Below are 17,429 nucleotides of genomic sequence, written 5' to 3' on the forward strand. Positions count from 1 at the left end.
ATCCTACAGGGAGATATCTAAGTGTCAAACAGTGATGCACTCCACGGCGTCTATTAATACATCTTCTAGACAACATTAAATAAGGCTGCAGTAAACACTGTGGCTAAAAAAATACATAAAATCCCCACTGCCATGTAAGTAAAGGCGATTGACTGACTGATCAAGTTTAACCCTTTTCAGTGGCTGCATTCAAATCTCTGGTCACAAATATAGGTGACCTGCTCTGGGCCTTATTGAAAGTGATGGGATGCCCCAAAGTAGGACTAGATTATTCATTTTAGTTTTGCAATAACTTCTTTACGGTGACAAAAAGGGTACAAAAACCAAATAACCTCATCTAACTGGAGTTCAGAACAATGTTTTTTTTCTTTTGGTATATTGTTTGGCTTGCATCTATAGCTGCCAGGACACTGCAGTGCTTGTTTTCGTCATTTAGACGCACAGCCCTGCTGCCTAAGCAGGAAGAGATGAATCTCACCCCCCCACCAGGGAGTCTACTGGCTATCAGAACCTCACGCTCACCACTGAGCTGGCTCCCGCATTTCATCATTACGCACATTACCAGCCAGTGACGCAGTGGCATCAAGAGAATTTTTTGGCGTCATGATGATCAGGATTTTGCCCTGACCATATATGGCTGTAATCTGATTCATGGGCAGAGTAAGTTTGCTCAGTAGGCTACTCCATGAATGAAGCTGTATCTGCCTGTAAGTTGAAACGTTTCGGCCATATCCTCGCTCTTGATTCCTCTCTTCTCTTTTCCCCACAAGGACAAACGAGATGAAGTGGGAAACGGACAGTAACTGAGCGGCTCGGCTGTCCTGTGAATTCCAGGCAAACATTATGGCAGACGACCGCGTTACGCAATAAGTCACACTGCGCTATATCTGCTCCTCCATGCTTTCTGCAGCCTATTTTCTTTTTTTTCTTTTCTTTTCTTTTTTTTTTTTTTTTTTTTTATACCATGAAATGCTCATGGAGGGATAGACCCTCCCGTTGTAATCCCAACGATTGACGCCGTAAAGGGAATATTAAAATCGTGCGCGAGAGCTACGCGCTCTGCGTGCTTGTTTACCATCTGAACTGGAATGACTCTGTACATGTCACGTCACCACACGACCAAAAAGGTTGTGGAAAAACACTTACTCTAGCCTATTGTAAGTTAACCATCAGAATTAAATTATGAATGAACTGGGATGGAGATAAAAATCCCTTTATAAACTCTGATCCCCCACTATATACGCTTGTAATAAATACATATTCCCGCTGCTAAAGGTTTTATAATCCACCCAAACGCTTTAAATGACGCATTGGAGGCGCTTTATGGGCCAGGAGCATTTTGTTTGGTTGGCTATTTGGGGGATATATCCTGTTAAAACGTCTCAACAGAAGCCAAATGGTGTATCATGGGACCAGAGCTGCTATAAATAAAGCTCAGTCCTCACTGACTACGCTTAAATGAGTCGGAAGAGGGCAGAGCGATAGTAGGAGGGCTTTTTCCTTCTCTTTCCTTTGAACGGGGCAATCTCACTCCAGCATTCATCCAGTTTCCACCAATAAGCCCAATGAGCTGAGTGCGCACCGCCCACTGTCGGCGTGTGTATTTTTTTCCTTCTCCTTTGCCTTCTTTTTCTTTTTTTAAAACCAGAGCTGGATGTGTAGATCGTCACATGTTGTTTCTCCCCCCCTCTTCTTCACTCAGGACACAAGCAGACATGTGTTATTTATTGCTCGGCTGTGGGAGAAGACGAACGCACGAACAACCGGCTCTGGAAATAGAGGATAAAAAATAAAAGCGCGTCGTTTCTCCGGAAAAAACTCCAAAGACAGGGGAAAGCCTCGTGTCTGGAAGCGAGAATGGCGAGTCCGCCAAACACGGGCGACCAGTCGTTATTAGCCAGTAATGCGAACAACAACAACATCAAGAAATGTGGATATCTGAAGAAGCAGAAACACGGACACAAGCGCTTTTTCATCTTAAAGGAGCCGAGCGAAGGCTTCCCTGCCCGGCTGGAGTACTACGAGAGCGAGAAGAAATGGAAAAACAAATCAGCCGCGAAGAGAGTTATTTCTCTGGACAGCTGCCTCAATATCAGCAAGAGAGCGGACGCAAAAAACAAATTCCTTCTAGCTCTCTACACCAAGGACGAGTATTTTGCCGTGGCGGCGGAAAACGAGCAGGAACAGGAGGACTGGTACCGGGCTCTGACGGATCTAATGGCTGAGGGGAAAGTCTATGACGGATCGGCGTCCAACTCTGCGTCCTCTCTGGTTGGCTTCGATGAAGCGAGCTACGGTGTAATAACACCGGTGACCGCCGCCTACAAGGAGGTCTGGCAAGTAAATCTGAAATCCAGGGGACTCGGACAGAGCAGGAATTTGACCGGGGTTTACAGACTCTGTCTCTCCAGCCGGACTATCAGCTTCGTAAAGCTCAACTCGGAGGTCGCTTCGGTTGTTTTACAGCTGATGAACATCCGGAGGTGCGGCCACTCCGACAGCTTTTTCTTCATTGAGGTCGGTCGATCTGCGGCCATCGGTCCGGGGGAGCTGTGGATGCAGGCTGATGACTCTGTGGTGGCTCAAAATATACACGAAACTATCTTGGAGGCCATGAAAGCTATGAAGGAGCTGTCGGAGTTCCGCCCGCGCAGCAAGAGCCAGTCTTCTGGTACAAACCCCATCTCTGTGCCCACGAGGAGGCACCTGAATAATCTCCCACCAAGCCAGACCGGGCTCCCCCGGCGTTCCCGCACTGACAGCATGGCTGCAACCTCTCCAGTGAGCAAATGTTCATCCTGTCGAATACGCACAGCCAGCGAGGGCGACGGCACCATGACACGCCCAATGTCAGTCACGGGGAGCCCCCTCAGCCCGGGGGTTCACAGGACCCTTCTGAGCAGGTCTCACACCATCACAGCTCGGCCCTCTCTTACATTTGAGTCTTCTACCCTCCAGCACAGTAAGTCTATGTCTATGCCCCTTTCTCACTCGCCACCTGTGCCCACCACTTGCACAGGGAATGTTTCCTCCTGCCCTGACAGCACTGCTCCCCGCCCTTCTAGCTGCAGTGCATCCTTCTCAGGCTCCCCAAGTGATGCAGGTTTCATATCATGTGAGGAGTATGGCTCCAGCCCTGCAGATGCACGAGACCTCAGGTTACCTCTAACCCTCCGCAGCAACACTCCAGAGTCTCTCAAAGCGGACACCCCACCCTCCAGGGATGGCTGTGAGCTCGATGGCTACATGGTGATGGAGAGGCAGATTCAGAATGGCAGCCGTCGGTTAGCAGAGCTGGAAAAGGTTTATCGAAAGCGCACATATTCTCTCACAACCCCCCGCCAGCAGAGGCGTCCTCCACAAGTGTCCTCAGCCTCCCTGGATGAATATACGCTAATGAGGGCCACATACATCAGTGGAAGCCAGTCTTCTCTGAGATGTCACACTGCCTCCCCTAAAGGAAGTGGACTTGAGGATTACAGGGACGTTCATATCAGTTCTAACAGTCTCCATGGCGACAGTGGCTACATGCCTATGATGCCAGGCGTGGCACCTCAAACACCAGGGTCCAAGGATGACCCTTACATGCCCATGAGCCCCATGTGTGTTTCTGCTCCAAAGCAGATCATCAACCCTCGTTCACACTTCTCTCCTGCTGGGCTGGCCCCACGCACTGACTCCCCCGGGAGCCTGTCTCTGGAGGACAGCGGTTACATGCCAATGTGGTGCGGTAACAAGATGTCAGTGGAGAGCACTGATGGAAAGCCCAGCAATGCAGAGTACCTGTACATGTCTCCTGTTGACACGCTGGTGTCTCTAACACCCCCAGACTACATTCTCAGCCCTTCTGGAGATCCCCACCCCCAGCACAGACAACCTTACTCTTACAGCTCTCTACCAAGATCACTGAAAGGGCAGTCTCAACGCAGTGGCTCTGCTGACACAGATCAGTATGTGGTGATGAGTTTGCAGAGGCAACGGATAGAAGAGGAGTCCAACTACTGTCCTGTCTCTCCAGGGGAATCTGTCGGCAGCAGCTCCCCAGAAACACCAGGCACTCAGTCCTCAGTTCCATGTCCTCTCAGACTGGCTCGGATAGATGGCAGTGTGGTACACCGCGGTAGGGCTTGTCGGCCCACCCGCCTTGCTCTGGAATCCCTCAGAATACTGCCATGTATGAGCGAACATCCTCTTCCCTCAGAACCACGTAGCCCCGGAGAGTACATCAACATAGATTTTAGCAGTGCTGCACATGTCCAGCTGGCATCTGCAGCGTCAGAGAGTTCCGTGTCTTCTGGGAGTTTATTATGTCCAGAGAGGGGATCCCCATCATCCTCAGACTATGCTAACATTGAGATCAACTCCAACTTGGTTCACCAAACTAGGGGTTCCCCTCCTGGAGGGTGTTTAAAGCACACACCTGAAGTTTTGACTTGCCCTTTGGCGAGCACCGAGGAGGATGCGCATGAACAAGAGGAAGAAGAGGAGGAAACAAGAATAGAGGGACAGGTGAAGCAGATGGGGATGGTGGAGGAATATTCCCTCCAACAGCAGGGGAGCCCGGTGTGCCAACCCGCTCTGGTCAAAGACGACTACACCGAGATGACCTTCGGTCCTCCTGCCTCTTTACCGGATCTCTGCAGCACTGACGTTACTCCCCTCCCCACCAGCCCCACTGCTTGTGTCAACCGGCTCAGCATTGACAACAGCATAGTTCATGTTGTACCCCCTGTACCAGCAGACTCTTTTCTCCTGGGAGCCCCTTCATTATCTGTCACAGTCGTGGATCCAGACAGGGGGGCTAAAGTCATCCGGGCTGACCCTCAGGGGCGTCGGCGGCACAGCTCCGAGACCTTCTCCTCCACCACCACGGTGACGCCAGTTTGTCCATCGTTTGCCCACGACACCAAACGACACAGCTCGGCCTCTGTGGAGAACGTGTCCCGCACCATTCGCAGCTCCGAAGAGCCCGGCGAGGACTATGGCAGCTCCATGTGCAGGGAAACTTCGGCTGGTTATCAAAACGGACTCAACTACATTGCCTTAAACTTGATGGAGGGAAACCTTGGGGGATGCAGGTTAGGAGGCTGCGACGAACTCCTGAGGTTCAAGACAGCTTGTGGCTGCAAAGGGGGCCTGAACGGCTTCAACGCCAACCCTTACGCCAGCCTGGGATTCAAGGAGACCACTACCGCTGCTGTGAAAGGTGAGTTTTCATACATTGTCACACACACACACACACACATTCATTCAGTAGGTTTTCATTCACAGCGACTCCTCTGTTTCCCCCAAACAGTGAGAACGTTCTGATGAGTAAACACCTGGCTACAGGAGATGAGAGAAGTCAGCTAGTTATTAGCATTGCTGCTGGGTGTGTGCTCTGATGTTTAGATAGGATTAGACACATTCTGGTCACACCCATAACTCTGAAAAATTTCAAGGCCGTGTGATGCTCAGTCTTGTAGCATGCACGCAGGAAATGGCCACGTGTCCTTCCAAGTAAAAGCTCAGAAGAAGAAAAGTCAATGAAAGAGCAGGGAAGAGTGGAAAACAGTAAAGCTGTGTCCATGTTGCCTTCAGCTTGCTGCTTCCTCGCATGTAAATCATCGGCTTTTGGGAAGTTAATTCGGAGTTAGGGTGGTTATATATCATTGTACGTGTATTTTAGTGTGAAACTTCTTCTCTCAGTTCTTTTTCTGTCTGGCTTGATGCTGCTGTTTTGTGTTTGTGTGAATGGTCCGCTTTGCTCTCCCTTAGTGACGCAGTTCTGTACCACGTCAGTACTTTTTTAAAAAAAAAAAAAAAAAAGGGAAAAGGATTAAAAAAAAAAAAAAATCTGATGTGATCCGATGACGCACGATGTGCTACTTACGATGCCTCAGTAGAAGATGTTCAGACAGCTAAAAAACAAAAAAAACCCCACATTTCTCAGTGTTTTGTAACATTTCGGAGCCGATCTGTGTGTGTCCATGTTACATGTGGGAAAGAACCGTTGCCATCAAAATATTACCTTTCACCTCATTTTCCTCAGCGTTGCATCAGTGAGCTTTTCATGTGTGTGTAAATGGCAGGGATTATTTACAGAGACGGATGACCTGGCAGGGGCTTGTCAGAAGTTGCTGTTGCTTGAAAAGAAAATACATCATGTCGGGATCATTGTGAGTCAGAAGTCTGTGTTCCTCATGGTGAAATACAAGGAGTTTAATTAGTGTTTGTGCTTTCATAAGCGAGTTGTTTCTCTGTCTCCGTCTCAGCTGGCTCTCATGCTGCGAGCTCAGCCAGTGCGGGGCTTGGTGCAAGTCATCGGGTTCCCCAGAAAAACAAGTGAGTCAGTTGTTTATCAATTGTCAGGTACTGGGTTTCAGGACTGGAATGTGGGCAGTGTGCAAAGGTTGTTGGGAGAGGTGAATGCTCACTTGTTTTTCTAACCTGGTGGGATGGGCTCAGATGGGGGGGATGGGAAGATTCTTTCTCTTTATGCATCATGAACAACCTAACAAATATACTTATTATTATTATATGATCAGAGACTGGTGCTTTGAGTTCAAGGAGGCACAAACATACTAGAGATTGTTCCATTCTTGTCAGAGAAAAAGTGATATTTGACCCTCAGTGGAAACATAAGAGGGAGTGAAAGAACAAAAGTGGGGGATTGATGACACATTTTGCTTTTCATCTATAACAAAACAGACCATTGAACTGTTGGCTGAACACAGGAAGGGAAGGATTAAGGGAGCGAAAAGTTAGAGGGAATAGTAAAGGAGATTTGCCATAAAAAAAAAAAAACAGAACATTGTTATGTCTTCTTTATGTAAAGGGGAAAAAGGAATACACGCCTGTTTACTACAAGATGACAAGTTATACCACATTCTCATGTAATCTCCGAGCAATCTATAGTTTGCATTCTAGTCGTTGGATCGGTTACTTCAGGACATCAGCTGTTTTCATTTGGTTTTACTGTAGTGTGAGGAAGAGGGAGGAAGATGCAAACATGTCCTGCTCCTGATTACATGGAGTTTTACTTCTAGCCACGTGGAAAGTGTTCAGGTCAGTCTGGGAATGCTGATGTCGTCAGCTTTACTGGTTGGATGTAAAAACAGTTTGAGGCAAAAACCTGTGAAAGTGTCAGATTTTAGAGGGACTGGTGTCCAACGCGAGGAGTCGGGGTTCAGACGAGTTGTGGCTTCTTGTCTCATTTAAGAGTGTGGAAATGCATCCCTGATGCAGTTGAACGCAGCAGTTTTGTAAAAGATGTTTCCAGCTCCTCTAAGCTGCCAAAGGCGAATATAAATATGTTTGTGCAAAATGAGGAAAGCCTTTTTGGCAGAGGTAACCTCTTTGTCTTTACTTCAAAGCCTGTGTAAAAAAAAAAAAAAAAAAAAAAAAAGAAGTATGGAAATTGTTATTGCAAGTTTCATGAGTTTTGATATATTGTTCTGTTTGTCTGTCAGTGTTACCAGAAATCTTAATTCATGTCAGTGGTGGTGGGGGGCTGTGGGGAGGGGGTATAGACCTTTTCTTTGCTCTTTTGTTTGACAGTTCCCGTTCCATGTCTTCTGACGTCTCCACACATCTCTTCATCATCCTCTTGTCATCTTCTTCTCTCTTGTTCTTGTTTTCATTTATTCTCTTGTTTTCCTCCACTGACTGAAAACAGCCCTGCTTGGTCACAGACACAAGAGAAAATTCACTCATGCTCTCCATTTGTGGGCCCTGCACCCCCTTTCCAAAGAAAAAAAAGGAAAAAAAAAAACATAATATGGGTAGGCGGTGGGGGTCAGGGTTTTTTTGCACCTGCCCCGCCAAGCAGTGCTCACTGGTTATCTGGCCCCTCAGAGGAGAGTGACAATACGGCGAAGACTGGCCACCATCTGCCACCACAACAACAGGGAGAGGGGTGGGGGTGTGTGCAGGGGGGGGTGTGGCCAAGCAGTTTCAAGGAGCCAACCCAAAACCCTTCCCCCCGTCTCTCCCCTTGTGCATCCTCCTCCCCCATATTCCCCTTTTCTTTTCTCTAGACACTGGTTTCTGTTTTTCTGAAACCATGTGATCCAACCCTCCCTTTTCACACACACACACACACACACACACACACACACACACACACATCTTCTTCACAGCAGTGCGTTTTAGAGTTGTGGTCTTGCCGTTAGTTGATCGCAGTGGGTCATCTCCAATTGGCTTATCACACCAGAAGCTGCATGAAATGTAAACACATGTAGACCCCGTACACGTAGACCCCCCCCCCCCCCCCCCCCCTCCCCTCCTCTCCCCTCCCCTCCCCTCATTAGTTCTGGATGCTTCCTTCTTGTTGGCAGTTTTCATTTTAAATTAAGCATTTGGAGCTAATGTATGTATCCTTCTCATCGTCATATAGAGAACCTTTTATTTGATCACTTTAATTATTTCATGCCTGCTTTTTTTCCTCACCTGTGCTGCGCACCCCCCCCCCCCCCCCCCCCCCCCCCCCCCTGCAGACGCATGTATTCTCCTCGCTGCCTGATACATAACTCTCTGAGCAAAGTAGGACGGGATGTTCCAGCACTAGATAAAAACAAAGTTAACCTCCTGCATCCTGAATTTAGCTTGGAGGTAAGAAGGATTACATTCACTTCAGGATTAGACATTGTTCACTAGCTCGTCTTTCAAAAGGTAAACAAGAGTCGGGCCTTCTTGTGTGTGAAATTAAAACGCATTTTATATTGTAATCGTATACACAAACACACACACAAAGTGAGTGCATACTGATCTAGTAAGAGCTGTGCAATTAGAAGCTTCCCACTCATTATAAAGTCTTCCTTAACTCTGTGCAGCACTTTGTTGTGTTAATGCTTGTCTGAAGAGGTGGGAGTGGCAGCAGAATGGAGGATGGAGCGGTGGGGTTTGTACGATTTAGCTTTTAGAGCTCAATGATAGGCCAAATGTGACAAAATATGAAAACTGATCTGTCATTGGGTGTTACTTCTTGTTGTTTCCCATTTCATTTCATTTGATCTGGACGCGTCAGCTGACGTTTTGGAAGCTGATTAGTGTTTAGCTGCTGGGAGACGAATAGGAAAGAAAGACGAGACAAGCCGGGGAATGGATTGACCGTTTGATCGGACGCTGATGTAATAATGAGTCAGCAAGATGTCAAAGCGGTTGTTGTTTTTGTTTTGTTGGTCAGACAGAGGTGTGGGAGGTCAGAGGTGTGGGCCGGGGTTTGTTTGGTGGAGCGCTGCTGTAGATCAGGGAGGAGCCGGCCGGGGTAGGAATGTAAACAGAGCAGATCTGAGCCTGCTGATCTCTCCCTGTCAGTTTACAGCATTGGTTGTCTTCTCCCTCTCCGTCTGCGCATGATTCGGTTTTCTCTTAAAAGCCTGATCGTTTGGCTCGGCAACAAAACCAGAAACTGCACGGGTCTTGTTTACGTCTGAAGAGCAAGAGACGAGGCCGCTTATACGTAACTTTGTGCATGTGTGTGTCCGAGCTCTGAATGGAGCTGGGCTAATTTTAGCATGAGAGAACTGAATAAATAATGAATAGAGCCTGTGTGTGTGTGTGTGTGTGTGTGTGTGTGGGTTGGGACAGGGGACGCAGACATTGGGCTACAGGGAGGGGCGGGGGGACGAATGCATGTGCTCAAAAAAAGAGGAGGGGTGGAGGCCACTGGGTTCATTCTCCCGCTGTACCTCTGTCCCCTCCTCCCAGTAACACCCCCTCCTCCTCAAATCTTCCTGCCCACCCAGACTTTTCTCCGATCAGCTTGTGTTTGAATAGCAGCATGTGTGGCCAACACCCCCCCTCCCTCCCCACCCTGCACCACAGTGCCTACTTGCACTATTGCTTATTAAAGGTGAAATAGTGATATTTTAGTGTCTGCTCATGGCGACACCTGGTTGCTGATCTGAGCTGTTAGTGATTCAGTGCTCCTTCCTGGCAGATCTCAGTCATTCTCACCCAAGTGCTTGCCTCTACAGGCTGCTGACTGGCCCAGCCCCTCTCACCAACTCCCAGACACACACACACACACACATTTGGATTGTTATGGTCTGTCGGTCCCATGACCTCACTGCATTCCCGTTCCTCCCTGTCAGGTTGATTCTGTTACTGTGGTTTTTCCACCACTTCCCACCCCACTGTTTCTGTTTTCTTCTGTTTCTGACAGCCATGCCGATGAAGAGGCAGAGCTCAGCCAGCACAGGTGGCTTCAGGAGGGAAATCAATTATTCTGTTTTTCAGATGGGCTCTGTGGGTCCGTATTTTTTTGCGGCCCAGACACCTCCGAGCAGCGTTCCGTCTCTCCAGTCATCAATAACTCTCATGTCTGTGATGCTTTGGAATCGCCACTAAAATCCCGTTTATATTTGCAGAAAGTTTGTACTGAGAAAGGATGGAAAACAAGTGTGTGCTTATGGTGGGATTAGCTGAGGAAAGGGTGGACGGGGGGGTAGGGGTAAACCGAGGATTCTGAATGAAAGGTTTGTTTTAGAGAATGACGATCACATCCAGCTTTGTGAAAACAGCTCTTGTTCACAACCGGGAAGTAGGAGAGGAGACGACGAATGAGGGAAGAAATGTAGCCGCTGTGTATGTGCGTGTGTGTATGTGTGTGTTTGTGCCAGCCAGCCAAGACTTCCGTTCCCATTTGATAGCTCTGCATGCAAATGAAACCTCACAAACATGTACACAGGGGCAGGGGTCAGCACAGCTTTCCACTTCAAGTAAAGCAACACTGAACACTCACGGTTTGTGGTATTTTAAAAGCACATAGCTGCAAAGTGTGTGTGCGCGTGTTTGTGTGCATAATCAAGAATACCTGGGAGTGTTTTATAAGTATGAGAGTGTTGTTGCTGTCACTTTAGTCATCAGTGGATACTGCGAGTGTTTTAGCTGCGAAGCGCTAAATGCCACGCTGTTTTTCCCCTGCCACGGACGCACCTGCCACTTCAGTGTCTTCCAGCTAAGGAAAGCGCAGACGAAAACAGTCTCCTGCTGGATCATTATGCTGTATCAGTGTGGTGTCAACTTGGCCTTCATTTCCCCTCTAAAGCTTCATTTTCTTTATTAAAAAATGTACATCACAGAGAAATCATCAGAGAAATCTTGACAAAAAAAAAGAATCCTTATTTGTTTGCATTTTATTTCTTGTTTGAAAATTGCAGACAGAAACTTACCCTTGATTGCTTTTTTTCTGTTTTTTTCTTTCAGAATGAAGACTGATGGGTCTTCCCAGCTACCCTTCCCTCCTCCTCCTCCTGTGAAAGTAGGATTTCACTGCAGCCAAATGACGAGGTCGCCGCGGCGACAGCTGGACCCTGCACTGCAGCCGATGTCCCTTGACCTCTTTGCTTTGCCTCTGGGGGGGATGAGAGGAGGGGTGATCTGGGGTCACGGGGACATCCATCGCCATGGAAACACGGACACTTGACCCTTGCCCTACATTTTCCCTCCCTTTTTCTCGGCGCCGGAAGAATCAGGTGCCTTTGCTGCTGTAGTGCTAGATAAAAACGAAAAAAAATGAGACGAACTTAAACAGACTAATAAATCCAACACCAGATGATGGGTGACTATGTATCTCTGTATGTAGGCCTTCAAATACTTCTGCGGTATGTAACTATGTTTGTTACTCTTATTGATCTTACAGTTTCTACACCGTCAGCTGGTTTTCCTTTGGCTTACCGCCAGTAGACGCCAGATATTCTCACCTGAAAACCTGTGAACCAAACCTGGAGTGCATGCGTACACGTCAAAAAAAAACCGTTTCATGCATACTGATTACATGTATTTATTTATTTATCGTGTACGTATGCATTCCATGCGTGTGAAAATTTGTCTACACGATTGTACTGCAAAAAGAGACGGCATTTATTAACATATTTAAAAAGTGACATTTGCTTAAAAAAAAAAAAACCCTACCTCAGCAACAAGTCACACAGTAGAAATATATAGAAAATATTTATTTTTCAGAGGTGAATGTTCTTTTTTTTCCCCCTTTTTTTTTAAAAAAATGAAAATAAATCGTCAATCCAAAGCCTTACTCTCGCCATCAGCCTTCATCTGATGGACCCTCGTAGTTTGGACCTTTAAGAAACACAGTATCAAAGATTTAGTCGATCATCTTAAAGACTGAATGTTCATCAGAGCCGATTGAGAGACAGCCTCTCTGAGATTAAGTTCCCTTTCTCCCCACATGTATGACAAGATTATGTATTAATAGTTCAGAGTAATATATTTATTCTTATACCTCAGATGGAGGGTTCATACACACTAAAACAATACCAAGAGGACCTTAGAACACTCGCCAATATTGCATTGCAAATACATAAAGCTGTCACAGATCCAATCACTGCAGCAGAGCCAGGTCCAAGTGGACCGGATCATCAGATCTAAGGCCTGTCTGAGCCCAAGTGTCACTCTTTATTCACTTTACCTACTTGCCCAATGTTCACCTGTGATATCCTGCACAGTCAGCCTGCAGAATGTTATGACCTTTCAGGACAAGGGACGGGAACATGAATGTTTGAAGTTATTTATACAGAGTAACAGTCCCAGCATCTTACTTCTTCCTCACCTGATGCCTCATTGCAAAGCTCGCGCACCGAGCGATGTGGCGCGCGTGAGGCTGCAGGACTCAGTCTGACCGGCTGTTCGATGAAGCTGCTGCATAGCTTGAATCCACAGCCTCCACTGCATGGTCTTGCATTTACAAACTTCCCAGATTGTAACACAAGACACATTGAATGTAGTTCAAGCTGTGTTCCACGTTTGGGAACACAATCCAACAAGCATGACAACTGCAACAACAATGAAACATCTTGAGGTACTGAACGGGAACCACAAGACAGATACAAGCCGAAAACATGAAACAAACCAGGGGAAGTATCTTCTTATTTATCTGAACTCACAGGTACTTAACCTTTGCCTATATACTGTACATAATGTGGAGAATTACATCTGAGCAAATGCTGAGAAACGTTGACAGGTGTTAAGTTAAATAACTTATGTTTGTACTGTACATAGTATGTGTTGGAGTGAACTTTCTCATACAACAATAAGCACTAATTAAGTTATATGCTAACCAGCAAGGTTTGGCTTTGATTTCTATTCTTGTTTTATTTTTGTTTTGTTTTTTCTTCTTTTTTTATGTCATGGAATAGTCTTGCAAAATGGATGCCACTATAAGGACATTTTCTAATGCTGTAATTCTAAGAAAAAAAAAAGGTTTTAAATAAATCATTACTACTTGACACACGTCTTGATACTTAGGTACACAACAAATGGCATATATGCAATATTTACACGTTCGAGAATTAGTTTACAAAGACGTACCAAATGTAGAAATATTGTTAATAATGTTTGTTAAACATAAATCAAATTTTTGCTTTGTACTTTTTTTTTCTTCCACTTTTGAAATGGAAATCTTTTTCTGCTTGTTTTTTTGCTAATGGAGCCTATTGGTGTTTTGAGCTGTGTTTTGCATTTGGATAATGTTTCAAGTTTTTATTCAGCATCTAAAGGTTACGGTATGGGCTATGGCTTACCTTGCTGTGTCTTCTCATTGTAAATATTTCATATCATGCACATTGTTCATGCTACTAAGAAATGATAATTTAAACTTAGCTCATTGCTTTAGATTGTATTGATTCTTTATAGACACATGCAATAAATAATATTTAAGAAAAGTAAATGTCTCTGTTCATGTTTGTTTCACTCTCTACTCACCATCACAGCACAATAAACTACCTGCTCATATCATCTGGTACTCACTTGATTGGCTATCTAAATTCACTTATTTGGGTTTTTGATCATGTTGAATGGGTTTTTTTTTTCTTGTTACTGTTTGCTAAATCCTACTCTTTATAAAAAAAAAAAAAAGAGCTTAAAACAACTGGGTTCTGGCAACGTCTAGCTTTACCACCAACATTAGCATTGTTATTGTTTTTGCACCTTCGGATCCCAACCCCCCCAGCAACAGTAATTAGACCTGCATGTTGAAACAGCGTCTGTAATTGGGAGGGAATAAATAACAGTGATAAGATAAGGATTTATTTTTTTTACCCTCAGCCATATGTTGTCAGAGTATTCATCCTTACAGATTAGCTTTTTTTATTTTATATATATGTATATTTTTAAAAAAAAAAAGCATATTAACTGTGATAATTGTGTTTGTTTATTGTATAGCTTTTGTTTAGGGAACGGAAAAGTACATGTTTCATAGGTGAGCAATGAATATCAGATAGAAATTTGATGCCTAGAAAAACTGTAAAGAAGAGTCATGCTGCAGAAAAAAATGGGGGTTGGTTAAGTGAGGTAAAGCCAGCATGAGAGCCTGGAGGTATCTGTCAGACGTAGCGTATGTAGAGGCTGGAGGGCTAATAGGAGAGCAAACTGACATTAAGCAAATCCATAGCAGGTTTTTTTTTTATGGCTCCTGTACTCGGCCTGGGTTGACTTGCTCCAAAAGCTTAATTAAAGGCTTCAACTTTTTCATTGAAAAACAAAGAAATTATACGGATTAATTTGGAGATGTCTCTCGTCACATAAAAGTCTTGCTCATTACGAGTTACTGTCCTTACGGTATGTTAACAGTGTTAAAAATGGAAGACAGAACCAGAGCACGGCCTCTGACGTTTACGGAAAAATATGCAAATCACAAGTACAGTAAGATAATGCAAACTCTGCTGGTCTCAGTCTGCCATTGCTTGAGTTCATGTATGTGTGTACACGAGTGTGCACATGTGTCAGCTGGGGTTGGGGGGGGGGGGGGGGGGGGGGGGGGGGGGGGGGGTGGGAGGGGGGGGGGGGGGGGGGGGGGGGGGGGGGGTGGTGCTTGCAAAAATCAATAAGTCCATATGAGTAGCATAAAATAGCCACTTGCCCCAAGGGAGTCATCAGACTTATGGACAGGGACCTGCAGTATCTCCACAGGAAATGGCATGCTTCCGGAAAGCTGTCTGGGATACCACATTAGAGGCAGTGTGTGCGTTTGTGTGTGTGATTTTTAAAAGCCAACTGGCTTTTGGGCCATTCGTGGATACACCAAACCCCTCCCCCAAACCAAAACAACCCATTTCTGGTTGTCTTTGTGACCACCCTTAGCCAATGAACAATATATTGTCCGTAGTTAAGTGCGCATGGTTGACCAAGTGCATTACATAGATGTCATCTTGAAAAATGCATCAATTGCTGTATAACGGACAAAGGTCTTTTTTCATCGATTTGCAGATAACTTAAAATGGAGGAGTTCGCACTGAGACGATAGAAACATTTAGTATGTTGTAAAAAGTGAAGCTCTAAAACCAGTCACTTGCTCTGAAAGTCTCCTGCCCATGAGGCCTGAGACTAACATCTCAACACGTATTACATTAACGGCGAACCTAATAAAACCATTTACTCCCTAGTGAAGGTGTTGTGATGATTTTAGCTTACAATTACAATGATTAGATGATTAGATTACAATGGCTGTCATATTTCAATGTGACCTTTTAAAAAGCAACACTTATATGCATTTCTACCATTCTCAGCATTTTCTCTTCCCAGCCTTCTGCAGAAAACTCCTTGTGCTGTAATGATCACATGACTAGATTTTGGTTTTTGTCAAGTTTGCATGCAGACGTGGTCTGGTGGTGCATGGATGCATCAATATTCCAGTACAAAGATAAATCTCAACAAGCAGCAATAAGCACCATTTGCAGACAGAAATATTTTGACCATATTTGTACATATATACCGCACAGAAGATAATAAATGGGAAGCTCGGCAGACAGAACACATTCTGTGAGCTTAAAGACACCAACTATATCTGTTTAACTGAGTCCTCTCCAACCGTGGACATCTATTCAAATACAACTTCCTACTTGTGTGAGTCAGTGTCAACACTCATCTCTCCCCTCACACACACATGCGAACACACGCACAGATGACTGTACACTTGAAGCACTGGGATACATTTACACTCCTGTGTCATCTTTTTACCGTTGCATAACTTGCCAGCAAAACTGCAGTAAACAAAAGATAACTTCCTGTTTTGAGTGAAATCTGAGAAAGCAAAAACTGGTCCTTCCCATCCATTATCACATGCTCATGAATGCAAGCAAACAAAAACAGAAGCATTGTTTAGGAATTCGTCCTCAAAGTTCACACTATACATGCTACACATGTGTAATAAAGCTTGTTTTAAATTAAGAGGGAAGTCTGTGTGAATATTTGACAGATAAAAGACAGAGAGGTCCACAGCGTAGACAGGGAGGACATGTGTTCGTATGGATGGGGATGTGATGTCAGCATATTTGATTCAGCTTTATGGTCTTGGAGGCCTTTTGTGAAAACTCCTAAGTTTTCCAAGAGGTTTCCAGGTTATAAAACTATTATTCTTGTGAAGTGAGTCGGTGTAGAAGACCTGGTTGGGTCTGACTCAGCATGTACAAGTGTGTGGTTGTGTGTGGGTGTGGTTGTGTGTGGGTGTGGTTGTGTGTGGGTGAGTGTCTGTTTGATTGCAAGAATGTTTGTGTGTGCATGGTCAGCTTGTTCAGTAGGCATTCCCAGCTGTTTTCCAGGTAGTGTTCTCACGCTTCTTCCACATCTCCTGTTTCTCACGCTGGTTGCTTTAACTGTAATCCCTACCTACATCCACACAAACACACACACACACACACACACACACACACACACACACACACACACACACACACACACATTGGCCTGTTGCTTTACCTGGGCACTAAATAAACAATAACTCACCTCACACTCACACACACACACACACATAAGGACACACCCCTTCCCGTAAATGATGACAGAGAAGCAGTCACTATAAAGACAGGGCAGAGGACAATAACACAAACACACACACACACACACACACACACACACACACACATTAGATGAGACAGAGAATGGAGCAATTGAGGTGAGGAGGGAGAAACAGGAAGAGGCAGGTAAGAGAGGTGGAAAAACAAAGTGGAGGCTGAAGGTACGGGAGCCAACAGGATGAGCTCACGCTCTTCACTGGCTCCTCCCACCATGCCTGACTCACACATGGCCGATGGGGCTGTATGTATGTTTGCAGCTGCAGTTCAACTCCGGGTGTGTTCTCATTACTGCGCCAGTGAACATGTATTCTCAAGCCCAGGTAGAGTTTTTATCATTACATCAGAGTTTCAGCAGATTTATGCCAACATAATCAAAGTGACAGTCAGTGTGTGCCAAAGAAAACACAGAGAAATGCTTTGGAAAAACTGTTTTGTGGAACGTAAATGTCATAAAACTGTCTGCAAAGGGTATGATGTCAGATATTTAAATTAGGTAACTCCTGAGCCTGTTGCCCCTCAAAAGTAAACCACGATCATGGATAGCGTCACAAGAGCACAGTGTTCCCCTCCCAACTTTTGCCTCAAAGTGATGGATGTGGTTAGTGGACACCACACAACCTGCAGACAGCCACCAGT

The 17,429-nt window shown here is 45.4% G+C and overlaps 1 protein-coding gene across 1 annotated transcript; it reads left to right on the forward strand.

Moving 5' to 3' along the window:
* The first annotated feature begins 1,525 nt into the window (after nt 1–1,525).
* On the forward strand, nt 1,526–13,633 carry irs2b (insulin receptor substrate 2b). Its single transcript, XM_079254020.1, has 2 exons — nt 1,526–5,206; nt 11,191–13,633. The coding sequence occupies exons 1-2, from the start codon at nt 1,858–1,860 to the stop codon at nt 11,193–11,195; spliced, it is 3,354 nt and encodes a 1,117-aa protein (XP_079110146.1). The 5' UTR covers nt 1,526–1,857; the 3' UTR covers nt 11,196–13,633.
* The last annotated feature ends 3,796 nt before the right edge of the window (nt 13,634–17,429 follow it).

Source organism: Telmatherina bonti (genome assembly GCF_933228915.1).
Source record: "Telmatherina bonti genome assembly, chromosome: 15".
Lineage (NCBI taxonomy): Eukaryota > Metazoa > Chordata > Actinopteri > Atheriniformes > Telmatherinidae > Telmatherina > Telmatherina bonti.

Bases quoted from the DNA above. Each gene is read 5' to 3' on its own strand.
- irs2b (XM_079254020.1), top strand. From the start codon at position 1,858: ATGGCGAGTCCGCCAAACACGGGCGACCAGTCGTTATTAGCCAGTAAT.